The 15,128-nt window shown below is 41.0% G+C and overlaps 1 protein-coding gene across 5 annotated transcripts in view; it reads right to left on the bottom strand.

The window, feature by feature from the left end:
• The window catches only part of ADAM23 (ADAM metallopeptidase domain 23), a 73,507-nt gene extending 70,264 nt beyond the window's left edge, over positions 1-3,243 (bottom strand). For all 5 annotated transcript variants that reach the window (XM_085299366.1, XM_085299367.1, XM_085299369.1 and 2 more), the window contains exons 1-2: positions 3,019-3,243; positions 1,723-1,949 (exon numbers count right to left, since the gene is read on the bottom strand). In XM_085299366.1, the coding sequence (XP_085155492.1) occupies positions 1,723-1,949; positions 3,019-3,181 (390 nt within the window). In that variant the 5' untranslated portion in view covers positions 3,182-3,243. The remainder of the gene's footprint in view (positions 1-1,722; positions 1,950-3,018) is intronic.
• Between the last annotated feature and the right edge of the window lie 11,885 nt (positions 3,244-15,128).

Genomic DNA, 15,128 nt, shown 5'->3' with positions numbered 1-15,128 from the left:
AGGAGAGGCAATGGCAAGCAATGTTCTTGTGGGAATGCTGGGTAAGTAAAGAGATTAGCAGACATTCTCTTCTGTAGATTCTCCCTCCACTCCAGAAAAAAAGAACAAAACAAAAAAGTCCCCCAAAAATGATGTAGAAGCACAGAGGAAGCATTATTCTCAAAGGCAGGTCTGCAGCCACTTCAAGCTTGCAAATTCCTTTCTTTTCACACCCTTCTCCAAAGGAGGAAAGTCTTCAGTGTTTTTAAGTTTACTGAAAAGAGTGGTCTTACTTTAAAAGGCCAGAAAATTTTAAAAAGACAAAAAAAAGGAAAAAAAAATCACCCGAAGAAAATACTAACACATTTCTAATGAACAGCTTCAGGAGAAAAAATACAGTCCCATGGATTTACAATTTTTCCATAGTTTTGGAGTTTGCATAATCACAGTTCACTCAGTCAGCATAAGAAATGAGAGTGTAGGGAAGGAAGGTTGTTTAGGTTATTTTACCACTCCCTGCTTATTTCTTACTAAGTAACATCTGGAGAGACATTTCTAACCACTCTGTAAACCAAAAAAAAACCCCACTCATTACTTCAAAGAGATACTGTGTTAGTTCTGACAGTAGTATTCTTTTAGGTAGCTCCATCTTCTAACAGCGGAACAGCTTTTCTGTGTCATCCATAAGATACTGCCATACTTGGATGCATCCCACGGCACATGCTGGTATCTGTGTCCAATAAGCTAGGAAGCAACCTTTCTTCTCATTAAAATATCAACACTATACAACTGCAGCTTCTTTCCTAAAAATTAGAGAGTAACTCCACATTTTACTTCCACATCTGAAATGCTACATAATAAATATCAAAAAGCAGAGTTATATAACACATAATAAATTCACTTTCTATTCAAAAGATATGTAATACAATAAGTAGAAATTCCACTATAGCCAAGTCTTTCAGTAATATCTCACACACTGATCTGCTTCAATGTCTCTTTTCTACCATGTTGATCTTTTCCTATACAATCCTCTTTACCTTCATATTATCTTTTTAATGTACTGAAAGAAGTAAATTCTTAAAATACTGAAATAGGATAGAATAATTTAAAGTACTGAGTAGCTCATAAGCAATACAGTGTAGAATGGATTTACTTCTTTACCTAGTCATTTCACAAAATTATTTAGTCTCATAAGAATCTAGGCAAGGTTTTTTCTCATTAAAAATTGGAAAATACAGGTGTTCGGGTGACTGACAAAAAAAATGGTGGAACTTTTCAGTAGTTTTCACTGGTCATACATCAGCAGGAAACAAGAACTGCAAAACTGCTTTATTAGGTAGTGCCTGACACAATCAAAGCCAAGTAACTGATGCTTTGAGTTAAGGATCCTAAAGAAATCTCCTTTGTAGAAATTTGAGCAGTCAATAACTATTTTGAAAGGAGTATTTTGCTACTGATGGTACAATATAAATCAAGACACTAGAACCTACTCTAATCAGACAAGCCAACACTGTATAATTCCCATTCAGTTTATCTACAGTTCAGCTTCTGAACCATCCTGAAATTTAAAACAATTTTTTTAATTAAAACATTCTTATTTAATTACTTGTCCTCCTTTAATTCCTAAAAATGATGGCAAGGACATTTAAGTCTCAGAGATCTGTAGAATAAAACATTTAACATAATTACACATCACACACTACCATTTTCAAAATTCTGCAGATAAGCTTCCTTTTACCCTACCTTGTTGTGTTTCTGCTGGTGCCTTGCCCTAGTATCCAGGATATGGTAAGGGGTTTCAGAGTCTTTGCTGATATAATAGATCAGTCTTGAAGGCAGCGTGACTTCTTTTTGGATCTCGTTGATGTGGCTGTTATTTTTACTATTACTGCTTTTATTCTGCTGAAATGTATGCTCTTCATCTGCCAATATTCCCTCCATACTGCCTGCTGTTTCATTCCAATGCAGGTCTGAGGAACAGAGATATACAAGCCATAAATTAGTCTGCAGAATATGCTTATTTCTATAAAATAAAGCTATATATCTTATCTTAAAATAGTCTAATACTTTATTATTTACTCAGATAAACAAGAAGAAAGCTTACTCATTGAGCTAGACTTAATTCATTTCCACACATAAAATGGTTTCAGAAACATTATTTATTTAAATACCTGTGTATTTTTACATGCAGTCATAGCTCATAAATATTTTAATGTCTTTCAGCCCCCAAAAGATAGAAAACTTTTAATGGATATGCAATCATCCTCTGCATAATCGTTTGCTAAGTTCTCTTTCCCTCTGAGATACATGCACAAAATCACACACACATCTACAAAAGGTAAGGACTACTTCAATTCAGAACCCATGTTCACTGAATGCCAATCGATTCCCTTTACATAATAGTAAGTTTTCTTCCTCTCTTTTGAGTATTGCAAGAGCCCTTCTCTTCAGTGGCCTTTTAAGCTGAAAACCTGCATCCTTTCCGATCCAAATTTCAAGATGCAGTCAAACAGCAAGCAATGCAACAATAACAACGTGACTTGGAAAACAATTACACCCAACTTCCACTTGTCACTTAAATCCCAGTCAAAAGCAAATAAGCAAAAAGCACACACAAACACCCAACGTCAAACGAACAGGTTAGCTCCCCTGCCAGATCCCACACGCGCGCACACACAAACCGACGCGAAAGCCACCTAAGCTTTTTTTTTTTTTTTTTTTTTTTTTGTCGCATACCTCATCAGCGCATTTCTACGTACACCATCCTCTACTTTTAAAAAAATACCCCACAACGCAGGCTTTAAGAGAGCGTTTTCCCCTCATCTTTCTCCTCGTTTTCGTAAGCAAGCGAGCTAACGCAACCCGACCATTTCCTTACGCGGCATCAGACACGTATACCAGGGCTGGCAGGGGTGGGGGAGAACCCGCGCAGTGCCAGTGCATTTCACCACGGGTTGCTGCCATGGGGGGCAAGGCGGCGAGGCCGGGGCAGAGGGGCCGCGCACGCACCCGGGGCCATACACGCACCGTCATACCCACCAGCGACCGCCGCGCCGGCCCTGGGGCAGGAGGAGCCATGGAGGAGCAGCAGCAGTGAGACGAGGCGGCCGAGGAACGGCAGGAGCGGCGGGCAGCAGGCGGCGGCGGGGAGACGGCGGCCGTAGCCAGGTTGCCGCAGGGAGCTGCTGCCAGGCGGCTTCATGGCTCATAGCGCCCCGGGGGCGGGCGGGCGGGCGGCCGGGGGGCAGCGCGGCTCCGGGGAGGGGGGGGGGTTCGCACCGCCGACGGGCTGCGCCTGCAGGCAGAGGGTGGCCCGGCAGCCGGCTCCCCGAGCGTCCGGCTCCTCGCTCGGCCGTTACGGGGGACCGTTACCTCAGCGCGAGCGGCTAACGGCCGCGCGGCCCCGACCCGCTCGCGCCACGCGAGGCGCATGCGCGCGCCCCCCGCGGCCGGGCGGGGCGGGGCTCGCGCGGGCGCTGTCCGTTGTGCCGCGCCGGCACCGCGGCGGAGGCGCCGTTCCGCCTGCCTCCCTCCCGCCCGTCTTCCGCACGGTGCCGAGAGCAGGCCTGCGCTTCTGCTGTCTCACACTGCCCCCCCGCCTTCCGCACCGCCGCATCACACTCCCTTCCGCTGCCAGCCCCGGGGGGTTTCGTGACCAGCTGCGGGCTGACCCTGCAGCGTGCTTGATTTCCTCTCCTTACCCCTTACACTCTCCTTAGGCTTAAGATTTTCGATTTTGAACTCTCATCGTGTGAGTGTATACAAAAACCTCATTACCAAAGTCATGCGTTCATATAAATAAGACTTGGGGGGGAGGAATGGATCGACCATTTTTCTAAAGGTATCCATCAGCCAAGGGGGTTGCCTCCGGCAAAGCTGGGGCACAGCTGCACACAGGCCCTCAGCTGCAGCCTAACAAGCAACCACCTGCACCTGTGCCTGCCTACACACCAGCAAAGCATTTGAACCACATGCCTCATTAATGGCCACGGCCATTAAAGCCTTGGACAAACAAGCTGTGGCACGTCTCCCAGCTGGTGCCCCCACAGCAAGAAGGGAGGACCTCCCCCTCTCCTCCAGCTCACGCTGTTTTTACCCTAAGGCCACCTCTGTCAGGAGTCTGAAGTGCCCGCATGTGAACTGTGGCACCTGACGCAGAGGCACAACATTCTTGTTGTCAGCTCTACTTCAGAAAGGCATCACAGGGAAAGGTGGCACCTCAGACTGCCTTAGCAAGAATTCACCTGTCAGCGTTGTTGAGTTTCTCCTTGTAATTGGGCCGAGCAAAGAGCAAGCACTTAGTTTTGAGACTGAGATAACACAGCAGCTCACCTCTTATAGTACGAAGAATTGCAATAAGCTGAATTTGGAAATACTCAAATTATTTTAAGAGCCTCATGCAGAGTGAAATTGGCTTTGAAAACCGGCAGCCGAGAACAAGAGCTGGGTGAGATTTTGGGAAACAAGCAGCAGCAGCAGCAGCACATGGAGCAGTTCATTCTTCTTCAAACTACTGAGGCAGGCATTGCTCTCTTCCTTGGGAAGCTCTGCACAAGCACAGATAAGGAAGTGAGCTGTTTCATATTTTACAGTCCACATATGCTGCAGGAGGCTGAAAAGAGCCCTTCCCATTAATCCTTCTCCTTAATTTGCATCTTTSAAGTCTTCTGTGGAGCTCCAGGTTCTTCTCTGCTCCTTCCTCACATCCCTAGATCATGGGAATGCTCCTTGCAACATGTCAGTTTTCCCTTCTTTTGTCCTTGTGACCCATTCATCTTTATTAACGAAGCAGTGAATGTTGAAGAGGTCAGAATTATTAGCCAGCTTGTAATAATGGTCATGCAAGTGAGATCCAAATGCTACCAAGAGAGAGCATATTGACAAAGAAAACAGATGCATGTACAGACAATACACAAAGAGGAGCTCCGTAGGAAGATTCAGAATCACTGTGACATGGCGTTAATCAGCACTGGTGTGCTGCATATGCCACCAGACAGTCTGGGCCATAAACAGAAATGTTAGTGTATGCTTTAGAGCGAGTAGGATCTCTTATACTTCAGTCCAGCATGAACTATCAAAATGAAGAATATTTGCAAAGATAAAAATAACTTCAAAGAGATACCAGAAGATTAACCTGCTTCTTTGTATTCATTTAATGGCTTCAGGCGTCAGAAAACATTGAAGCTGACTTGCTTCAGAGACAAGTTTAGATATTGAGTTCTTAGCACATATTTTGCCTAACAGACTTCTAATATCCCAAAATAGATACATTTTCTTTTGGTGCATGTTTTTCTACTGAGGAAATAAAATGTTTCTCTCTTTTTGTCTGAATATTCTTTTTACTTATGTGAGCTTCTTCCTTTTAGCCTGAGCCTGGATACCACATGAAYTTCCAGGAAGATGAGTTCTCTGCTTCACGTAATTTTCCTTAGAAAACCAGTGCTAATGGAGGCTGGAATCTCTCTCTGAATTCATTATGATTGTTAATTTAGAAAGCAGAAGCAGTTTTATGAATCATTGCAATGCAGACCATAGCAGTAGTATTTTGAATCTGTAAAAAGAACATGTTATGCTAGACAAACAGGTACTGCTTGAGGAAGATCAAAATTTAAGTGCATGATGGCATAAAACGAGTAGAAGAAATTCATGGGATGACTGCATGCGAAAAACAGAAATCATGCCTTAGGATTTCTTCATTATCTGGGTCTAGGGAGAAAATGGTACCAGTTTTCTACATAAATTGGGTCTTCCTTGATACTCACTTTGCTAGACACTTTCCACACAGTCAGTCTAGGCTAGCCTCATCACCAGATAAAGTTAGAACCTTTCAGCTAACAGCAGCTCCTGTTTTATCCCCATAAACGTATAATCAGATCAAAGAACCAGTCATGTCAGTGCATCTATATCAGGAAAAAAAAAAATCTCCTCAAAATATTTTAGGAGCAAAGAACAAAGACTAGAATGACCATGCAATTTCAAAAATAAAATCCAGAAACTAGCTTCCACAATACCATAAAAATACACAAATCAAGCAACAATGAATGGTAAAAATACCTGCTCCTTGAAACTATCCATTTTTATTTTTACTGACCACTTTTTAAGGGGGAAAATAAAGATACATCCTACAAAGCTCATCCTACAAAGCTTATCTAGGGCAAAAGCTTTCTAAAGTCCTTTTAGGTCAAGCAGAAGTCTGCATCAGAAATAATCATGTAATACTGTTTCAAGCAGGCATGCTTAGCCTCCCAGTCCCTCATGGATATGCAAGTCAGAAGCTGTTTCATAAAGCAGCTACAAACCTTCAGATAGTCACATGCAGTTTACAGAGCATAATCAGCTCAAAATGAAATACCCCACTAAGACAGCTGCTTTTTTAAAACTGTTTTCATCTTTGAAAGACACTGAAGTAATCCCAAATAGATTGCATTGCAGATGTCTGAAATCAAAATATCAGAAGCATGGATTATCGTAGCAACATCTGTATCCAATGAAAGAAATTGAAAGCTCCCAAGTCAGAAGCACTCAGGAAACCACTGATAGCCAGTGCTTCAAGACTAGCTAGAGGACAAACTCATATTATGCAAGGTACATACCTTCAGTCTGTGTGATAAGTAAAATCCACATCATATCTCCAGATCATTGCCCAGAGCTTTTAAATTCATCACTCCTTTATCAGGATAGGGGTCAGGGAGTACATGGGATGAATTCTGTGTAATGCTACAACTCAAATCAGAAAGGCTTCAGAGTCAAAACTGCTGATAATAGTCTTGGCTATTCACGCTTAATAGCCAGTCAGGAAATGCTAGTCCAGGTTCTATTAACTCGGTAGTAAAGATATAACCATTCAGCACAATCAAATTCCTTTTCTGATATCATCTGAGAAAAGAGTAATGTCAACACACCACTTAAGTTGGGAAAATCTCTAATATAGAATGTGTTTTTAAATGAATTGGTCTTTGGAGGGCATAACAGATCTTACTAAGAGTTTTACCTGACTGAGCACTATAGGACTGTGTCTTACTGGTTTTTACTTCTGTCAGAATCCAGAAATGTTCCTTAAAACAGTTTACCTTCAAATACCTAACACTTATTCCAATAATTCCGAACAAACTGTTTACTGGTTAAATAGAAAGAGGAATATTTCTGTTGCAGATAGAATACAAACAAAACAAGCTCAAGAGATACAAGCATAGATTATTAATTTATCAAACAATAAGTCTTGGAAAGATGACATAAGAATACTGGTTCTTGAATTAAAAACAATGATGATCACTACAGAAGAGGAAACTACAATAACGAATATTCAATTTAAAGGAGAGTTTGAGCATAGAAATAATGGCTTAGTTGCTTTCACAATAACAGATGATACCAACTGCACAGGTTAAGACTGAAGGGTATAGTGCAGTAGAAAACAGGCAGCACAAACAGCAGAGTAGAAATGCTAGCAATGGCTGCTGAACTCCGCCATCAAGCACGTGCAGTAGTCAAGCRTGATTATGATTTATTTGTATTACTGTACCACTAGAAGGTTCAGCCATGGGCAAAGGTCCCACTGTGCTCCACGCTGTACAAACACAGGACAAGATGACAGTCTTGTCAGAGAAATTTCCAAAGAAATAACAGGTCAAGACATTGATATCAACTGACAACAGAGCTCCAGGAAAAGCCGGTTTTGGAATATGATGAGGAGGTTGGATTGCGGAGAGCTCATCCCAAGAGCAAGGGTTTATGGGAGAGAAACTGCAGATRTTTCTCTGATAAATATAACTAATAGGCATGGAGTCAGACTGTAATCTATGTTAGACTGTAATTACAAAACATTAAACTGTTGCACTGATCATTTGAATCAGTTTAGAAGGAGTAGTAGTAAATAAGGCAACTGGTGCTGTAAACAATAGAACAAATGTAGCTGTTTGGGGCAGAAAGGATACTGGGCACCCTCTGGGTCTAAGAAGCAGTAGTTCCAGAGGGGACTCTGAACAACAATAGAACCTCGTTAGTTTGCACATAACCTGTAATTTGCATGCAAAAGAAAATTGTAGCCATTCTCTGTTTCTCAACAGGGGCGTAAAAGGTAGAGACAAAGCTGTACTTAAACTTCACACCACTGAGGTTTCAATATTTTCATGAAAATATACTATAGTACATATAGAAGTATCATATGCAGTGTGAGTATGAATAATTTATATTTAAAAGAAACCTGTGAAATGCAATGAACAATGCAATGTATTAGCATAACTTTTTTTTTTGAATCATACATGTTTAAATACTCACTCACAGTGCTTAGCTATTCTCAAAGAGTTCTCTAGTCATTAGCATGAAAGACTTTCTATATTAAATGCTGTTTTTTTTTTCCCCCCATAAATGCTGTTTTTTCCTCTTGCTACAGAAAGTGATCACATGCCACCACCTTACAGTCCAGCAACAACATTTGGTCTGAAAAATACATTCTTTTCATTTTTAGTGTTTAACTTCAAGTACCTTTTAGCGATTGGAAAACAGCACAAGCATTGCAGTCAGGTGACAAACATATAAGACAGATTTAAGAAATCTAGATTCTTCTTAAGCAAGTATCACCTCCCTAAATGTAGAACAGAACAGGCTCTTCATTGCTCTCCTCTTTTCAGTCTCCTCCATTTCAACCTCACACTCTTCAGAGGAAGAATTACTCAGTCCATAGTCCAATAGAGCACTAAAAACAGCTCTCACCCCCAAGTACTATTGAGCACAATACTATTCTGAACACAGTAACATTATAAACCAGAACACAGCAAAAATGCCACTCTTCCATCAGAACGTCACTCATTTACCATGCACTGGGTACATAACATTATTGCTAGCAACTTCTCTCACCTATAGCACTACACAAACGAAATCCTTTATAAGTACCGTATGTTCCTTCCCRCATTACAGGTTAGAATATACACTATAATTAGGATATACTTTCTCTCTCTCCTCTCAATATTGTTAAATGTTAGTGGCAAGATCAAGTGAAGAAAGTACAATGATAAAAAGAACACATCTTACTAACATTTGGCAAGGAAAGGAGGAGGAGAACACAGCTGTGCTACTAATAGAAAAGGAGTCAGAGGCCTTACTAATTGGAGTTTACTTTATATCCAGGTGAAACTTAGTAGGCTACTTCTGATTGGAAGAAAGTTGTTTTGAATAAGCCACAAGCTGTAATTTCAGAATGAACTCACAGTGTACTCTCATGTAATTAACTAAGCTTTATATTTAGCATGGGTTAGTAAAGAGCATCGGTAAACGAAGGATTTTACAAATTGTTTAGTAAGATTCTTTAGTGATGTTTAAACTACTGCATGTAAGTCCTTGTACACAAGATAGCATAATGAGGTTCTTTGGCCATTCTGAAGGTGCCGATTATTCACCATATTGTCCAAATTATCAATAAGAAACAAGAGCAGCAAAAACATGCTGGTCAGCTGAGCTATCTAGAACACATTTGTTATCCCTTCTGACGTGGATATACTTACAACTAAAACATACGCTGCCAGGAGAAAGAAATGCTGCTCTTCTAATAAGCAAGTATTTCTAACTGTGGTTGTAACACCAGGCTTGCTCCTTGCCAGTTTGTTCCACTCATATGTTAAAATGAAAGAAGAGCTACAGTAGGAGCTACAGGAGCTTATTTAAATCTGTTTCAAATTATATTTCCTTAAGAATATGGAGTTTGCATCCCAAGGACTTGTCACAGCTGACCAAATGCTTCTCAGTGGGTTCCAAAATAGCCAGATTACAGCTATTCCAGTTTGACTTTGCAAAGAGSAGGGAAGATAATCATCATCTTTCCCTTGAACCACTTGCACACACATGGAGGGGAGAGAAAGATTGCAAGGCATCTCCCAGGTCAGCAAGTCCAGCCCACAATTCTACTGGCTATTCCATCATACAATTCCTTTCATGTGGAAAAGGAAAGAATTGTTCCATTTAAAAGCAGCTCCCGTTTTTATCCTTCTATTGCCACTGGAAGGCTTTTCCAGAAGCTCATTGTTCTGATCACTAATCAGATCCTCCTACTTCCCAGCCTAAATTTATTCATGCCTAACAGAAACCCGTTTGTTCTTGTGCCAACTGTAGCTTTAACAGCTCATTCTCCCTGCTGGTAAAAGTGACCAAACTGTGGATGCTTACAGCATCTAAACCTAAAAAGAGATGAGCAAAAATATCATGCGACTGTCGATAAAAAACACCAAAGGTGTTCTCTTCAGTACAGAGMCGACCAAAATAGCAAGAGCTACGTTAGCTTGAGGAACAGAAGTGATATGGCCAGGCTGGTACAGCGAGTGCTTGAGTCGCTAAACCCCTCTGAGAAAAAAAACTCACWGGCTGCAGCTGCCCATACTTGGAGCTGGTTTTCTGGAGATGGATACGCAGCATTCAAAGAGGTGCTACAGTTGCTTTTCTGGAGAATGTTCCCCCAGTAACTCTAAAATAACCCCRCTCTCCCTCCAATATTTGTAGGCACTGAGGCTGCTGCTCAGGTAACAGGCTTCTCATAGTCTAGCTCTCTGTGTACATTCAGCAGAGAGACCTGAGCTAACTCTGCTGCCATCAGTGCTGTGATCCTGTGTTAGAAAATGTAGATGAAACTGCTTAGGAGCAGTAGTCAGTCAGATGGGCGAAATCCTGGAGTTTCCATAAAATCTCTCTCTATGAAATAGGGGGAAAAAAAGAAAAAGAAAAAACAGCTACATCCAATTAGGTGTTCTGTCTATTCTCTATAGAAAACTTCAATAAGTTTCCCTTCTCCTTTCCTAATTAGGCATAGGGATGAATCATCAGATAGGAAACACTATTCTGAAAGACTCTTGTTTGAGAATGTACTTGGGATTTGGCACTGACTCCTCTAGCGAATCTAAAACAACATTTAACTATCACTTCACTAARAGATGGTCTGCGTTTTTAAGAAAAAACAGTGCAGAGTGATACCTAAGTTCTGCACTGAAGCCTTAGGTGTCTGCCACACAAGTTAAAACAATATATCTTTTTGTCACATAAATAACTTGCAGAATTGGATGTGAATTCCAGATTGGTACTCCCCCAAAAGATCTTCTAAACGCATTTCCTTACAAGTTTGATAACAATTAAACAAAACAGTCTTTCAGCTTTTCCTCTCAAATCAGTCTAGGCCTATGGGTTCCCAAATTTTGAAAAGGTCACTTGCAGATTTGCCGTTCAGCACTCACCTGCTAAAGACAGCATCTGGTAATATTACCACATCTATCCCGTAAAACTGCAGTGAAATTGTGCACAGATCACAATGAATGCTTTGCATAATTCGTGCTATTATTTCCTTTTGCAGATCCTTGCTTGTTAAGGAAGCTGCAATGAAGGTGAACTTCAATCTCCTAAAGAACAGCAATAATCACAACCCAATAATATTTTACTAGTGTACTATAACCCAACTGCTAGCACCATAATGCAACAGTCATTTCAGGGAATTGCTTCCCCTGTCCTGTCAGTTTGGCATGTAGGCAAATAAGACTCACATAGTCTTTTCTAATGTCTTATGCACCTCATAGTCCTCTTACCAGTTTTCCTGGCAGAAGTCTCAGCCACTAGTCTCCAGAATGCAAAAAGAACAAGTCAGCACAATCACAGAAGCAGACACCCTTCCCTTACAATCACCACAGCAGCCACAGGGCCTGACAACATGGATTGTAAAGAGCCCACACCTGTGTGATTTGAAATGGTGCTTCCATTCTTCCTTTCACTCACAAACTACCCTCCAAAGCTCTACACACATGCTCCCCACAGTTGCCTATCCCACTAGTTAACTATAAGTTTAAACACAGACATCACTGCATAAGGATTCCATAACAGGAATGATTCTGTAACAGCCTGCAGACAGGCTAAAGCAGCCTGGCAAGTAGCTCGGCAGGCAGTAAGGTGTACCCTTACGCCACATGTGTGTCTGTGCGTACCTGTAACTCCGTGGGGACAGCAGGTGGGAGAAATCACTCCAGCTTTGCTGTATGTATTATATATGTAACATACCAAAATTATGAACACATGTGCATGCCAACTTGAATTGTGCTTGAAGTGAGACAACACCAAAAGCTGCTCACATATCCAATAAAGTTAAATTGCACTAACTACACTATGATAGGTGAGGAGTTTCACCTTAATGTTAAGAAAATTGTAGGGATGAATAATCTTACAGAAGAATACTTGTGTATTGTAATCAACTCCAGAAAACTAACTGCTCCTAGTGACCAGTTTGCTGATAATCAAAGCAAGACAAACAGCTAGTGCCTGAACCAGAACTAAAAAACAAAAGAAATCTCACCTCTGATTAAGTTGTTTCAGACAAGACACTCTTCCCTTATTAAATACATGCACAAAACTTGCATCATATGGCTTCAAAATTGCAAACTCTCACAGAAATTTGTATTCTTCTGTACTGGTGCTTCATATGGAGTTTTTGAGTACAAAACAATTCCCCCCCCACCCCCCCAAAAAAAAAMAAAAAACCCAAACAAAAACAAACAAACAAAAAAAATGAACTGGCAGAGTTTGGTGAATTGAAGCATAAAACAGCAAGGGAACTTTCCCAAAGATACAAAGCAGATCAACTGCACAGTCTAAAGTACAATCTGACCTCTGTATGCCAAAGGCAGTTTAAGGCCCTTCCCACTGTATAGCGTTTTCTTGCCTTTATTTTGGCCCCGTTCCAAAATTTTTCTTGACCTCCCACATGCTTGCATGATCAATGAAACTCATTTTTTAGCTAAGAGAGCCTGCTGAGCACAAAATGTTTTTTTCCTCACTCTACCTATAGATAAATTGACTTCTCTTATAGAAAGGAAAACAGCTTCTAAACAGCCATAACCATCCATTGATTTGGCCACTGTTTGAACGTGTCTGTCCTTCAGCAACATTATTCCACCTACAATTTTTATGGGGAAATAACAATGGCTGAATAGATATGGACAAGAAGCACTGCTGTAATAAAAAAATCATGCTTAGAAAAAAAAGCAATGTAGTCAAAGTTCTTTCACCTCTTTTGCATTATTTTGCCAAGTAACAACAAGAAACCCATGCAACTTCCTTTCTGCTTCAGAAAGATTGGCTACTCAATGGCACAGTACAGAATGTCAGCCTGTTTTACAATAGTTAAAGAAACACACTGTTTTCTTGACTCCAGTTGTCTTAATCTTGACTTTCCTACTCCGCACTGCAGTACTCTATACAGTTCAGTGTAAAATAGTACTGGTTACCATGCTGGAGCTGCCCTGCTTGAAGCCTTTCCCTGGTTTCCTGGTTCAGAGATAGACTAAGGCTTTCAGGCTTGTTCACATGACCTCAGATTCTCTGGGGCACTACTTTCAGCTAAACAGCTACCCTAAATCTGCCTTCACTGTCCTCCTAAGAGAGTTCCTTTTAGACAAGCAAATTGCTGGCAGAGTTCACATGGTATCTCCTCTCTGCTGCTGGGCTGGGGGAGAGATGTCTTGTATTTAGCAATTTCCAGCATGAGAGAAGCCCTTACAGGTGTGACCAAGTGGCAACACACCTTAGTCTAGGTTTAGATAAGCCCATGGATAGGATTAAAAGCAACATTTAAATGCTGGTTTCTGCAGCCCTTCTCTGGTCAAAGGCATCTGCACAGACAATGTGTTGCAAAGCCAAAACTAGAATCTGTACTGGAAGCACTAACGTGCCTATCCAGTCAGGGTATGAAATGTAGTTTGGTTTATACAAGCTGTCATGCAGCTGAACTGCAGAGCTCAAATTTAAAATATTCATGATCATTCTAGCAGAGTCTTTTTTTCCCCTCTCAAGAGCGCAATGAAGAAACTGTCTTACATTTTAAAATGTAACTATTTGTTTTACAGAGGGAACATCTTTTGTGGGCTGCCAAGACTGAGTCATCCCTACAGACTCATTTCCAGAAGAGCGCATATAAGACTGACAGCTGATCACAAGCTACCTCCATTAAGATCTTATAGGTTTTTTAAGGTAACTTGGTAAAATTAAAACACTGTAACCTTCCCTGTGGTGAAAAACATTAATAAAACCCTCTGTTGCTATAGTTATAAAGAGGGAAGAAATGTTTTTTCTTCATAAAACAAGGTCACCAAGGGCATAACACGCTCACGTGGCAGGTAATGCCCTCTGCATATACAGATACAGCATCTCCTGGCTTGCTACCAAGGCTTGATCTGCCTTGTTGGCCTTTAGGCTGCCCCTGCTGTRGTTCTGGCTCCAGCGTTCTCAGGGAACTGAGCTGCACATTCTGGGAACGATGGACTGCTGAGACCTCCTCCACGAGCATCACTGTGAGCAGAAGTGGGACCTTCTAGAGAAGGGTGAGAAGAGGGGTGGCAATCAACCTCTAGCAGCTGGTACATTAGAGTACTAAGATATAGTACTAAAGTAACAACTTTACTAAAGAGCATAGATATTGGGTAAATGCTAAGCTTCCTGGGGATTTTCTTTTACTGGGGACAGAACATGGGAGTTTGACGGTCATTTCCAAGTTAACCATTAATTTTAAGCGAACAGCTGAACCAATGTGCCTATGTCATTACAAGTAGGTTCGCTCCCTGATCATTTTCTGAATCTTTAAAAGTAAACAGAGAATCGTTTAAATAGTCTGTACTGAATGTGAAATGCTTCCACTTCAATTATAGTACTTAAAGACAGATTCAGGCTAAGTCTTACAGGCCATGATTCTCCTTCCTTTTAGCTCAGTCAGCTGGGACTCCAGAAATTCAGTAGGCAATCTAGCCTTAGGTAAARCAGCCAGACCACCTTTGCATTTTTAACCAATTTTCCAGTCACCTAGAAGTGAAATGGCTGCATGTTTACAATACAGTTTTTAGATGTGGATGTTGCTGTTCAAGTGGCATTTAAAAATCATTCTATCTCCTTTAGATTCTGACTCAGAGATGATAAGTTTGTTTTACAATTTAAGCTGTCCAAAAGCAAAATTTGAATATAGAAGTAATCTTAATCATATCTAACTTTTCAGTCTACAACACTATTGAARGATATCCAAAGCATGGTAATACCTAAGAGTTTCAGATAACACTGTTCTATTTATTATGCAGCAATGAAACACGAAGCACAAAAACCATGGTGCAAATACAGTCTAACCCAGCCAACAAYAGTATAATTGA

Source organism: Rhea americana, unplaced genomic scaffold, assembly GCF_003343005.1.
Source record: "Rhea americana isolate MKP2758 unplaced genomic scaffold, rheAme1 scaffold_15, whole genome shotgun sequence".
NCBI classification, from domain to species: Eukaryota; Metazoa; Chordata; class Aves; order Rheiformes; family Rheidae; genus Rhea; species Rhea americana.
This window is presented reverse-complemented; position numbering and strand designations above follow the sequence as displayed.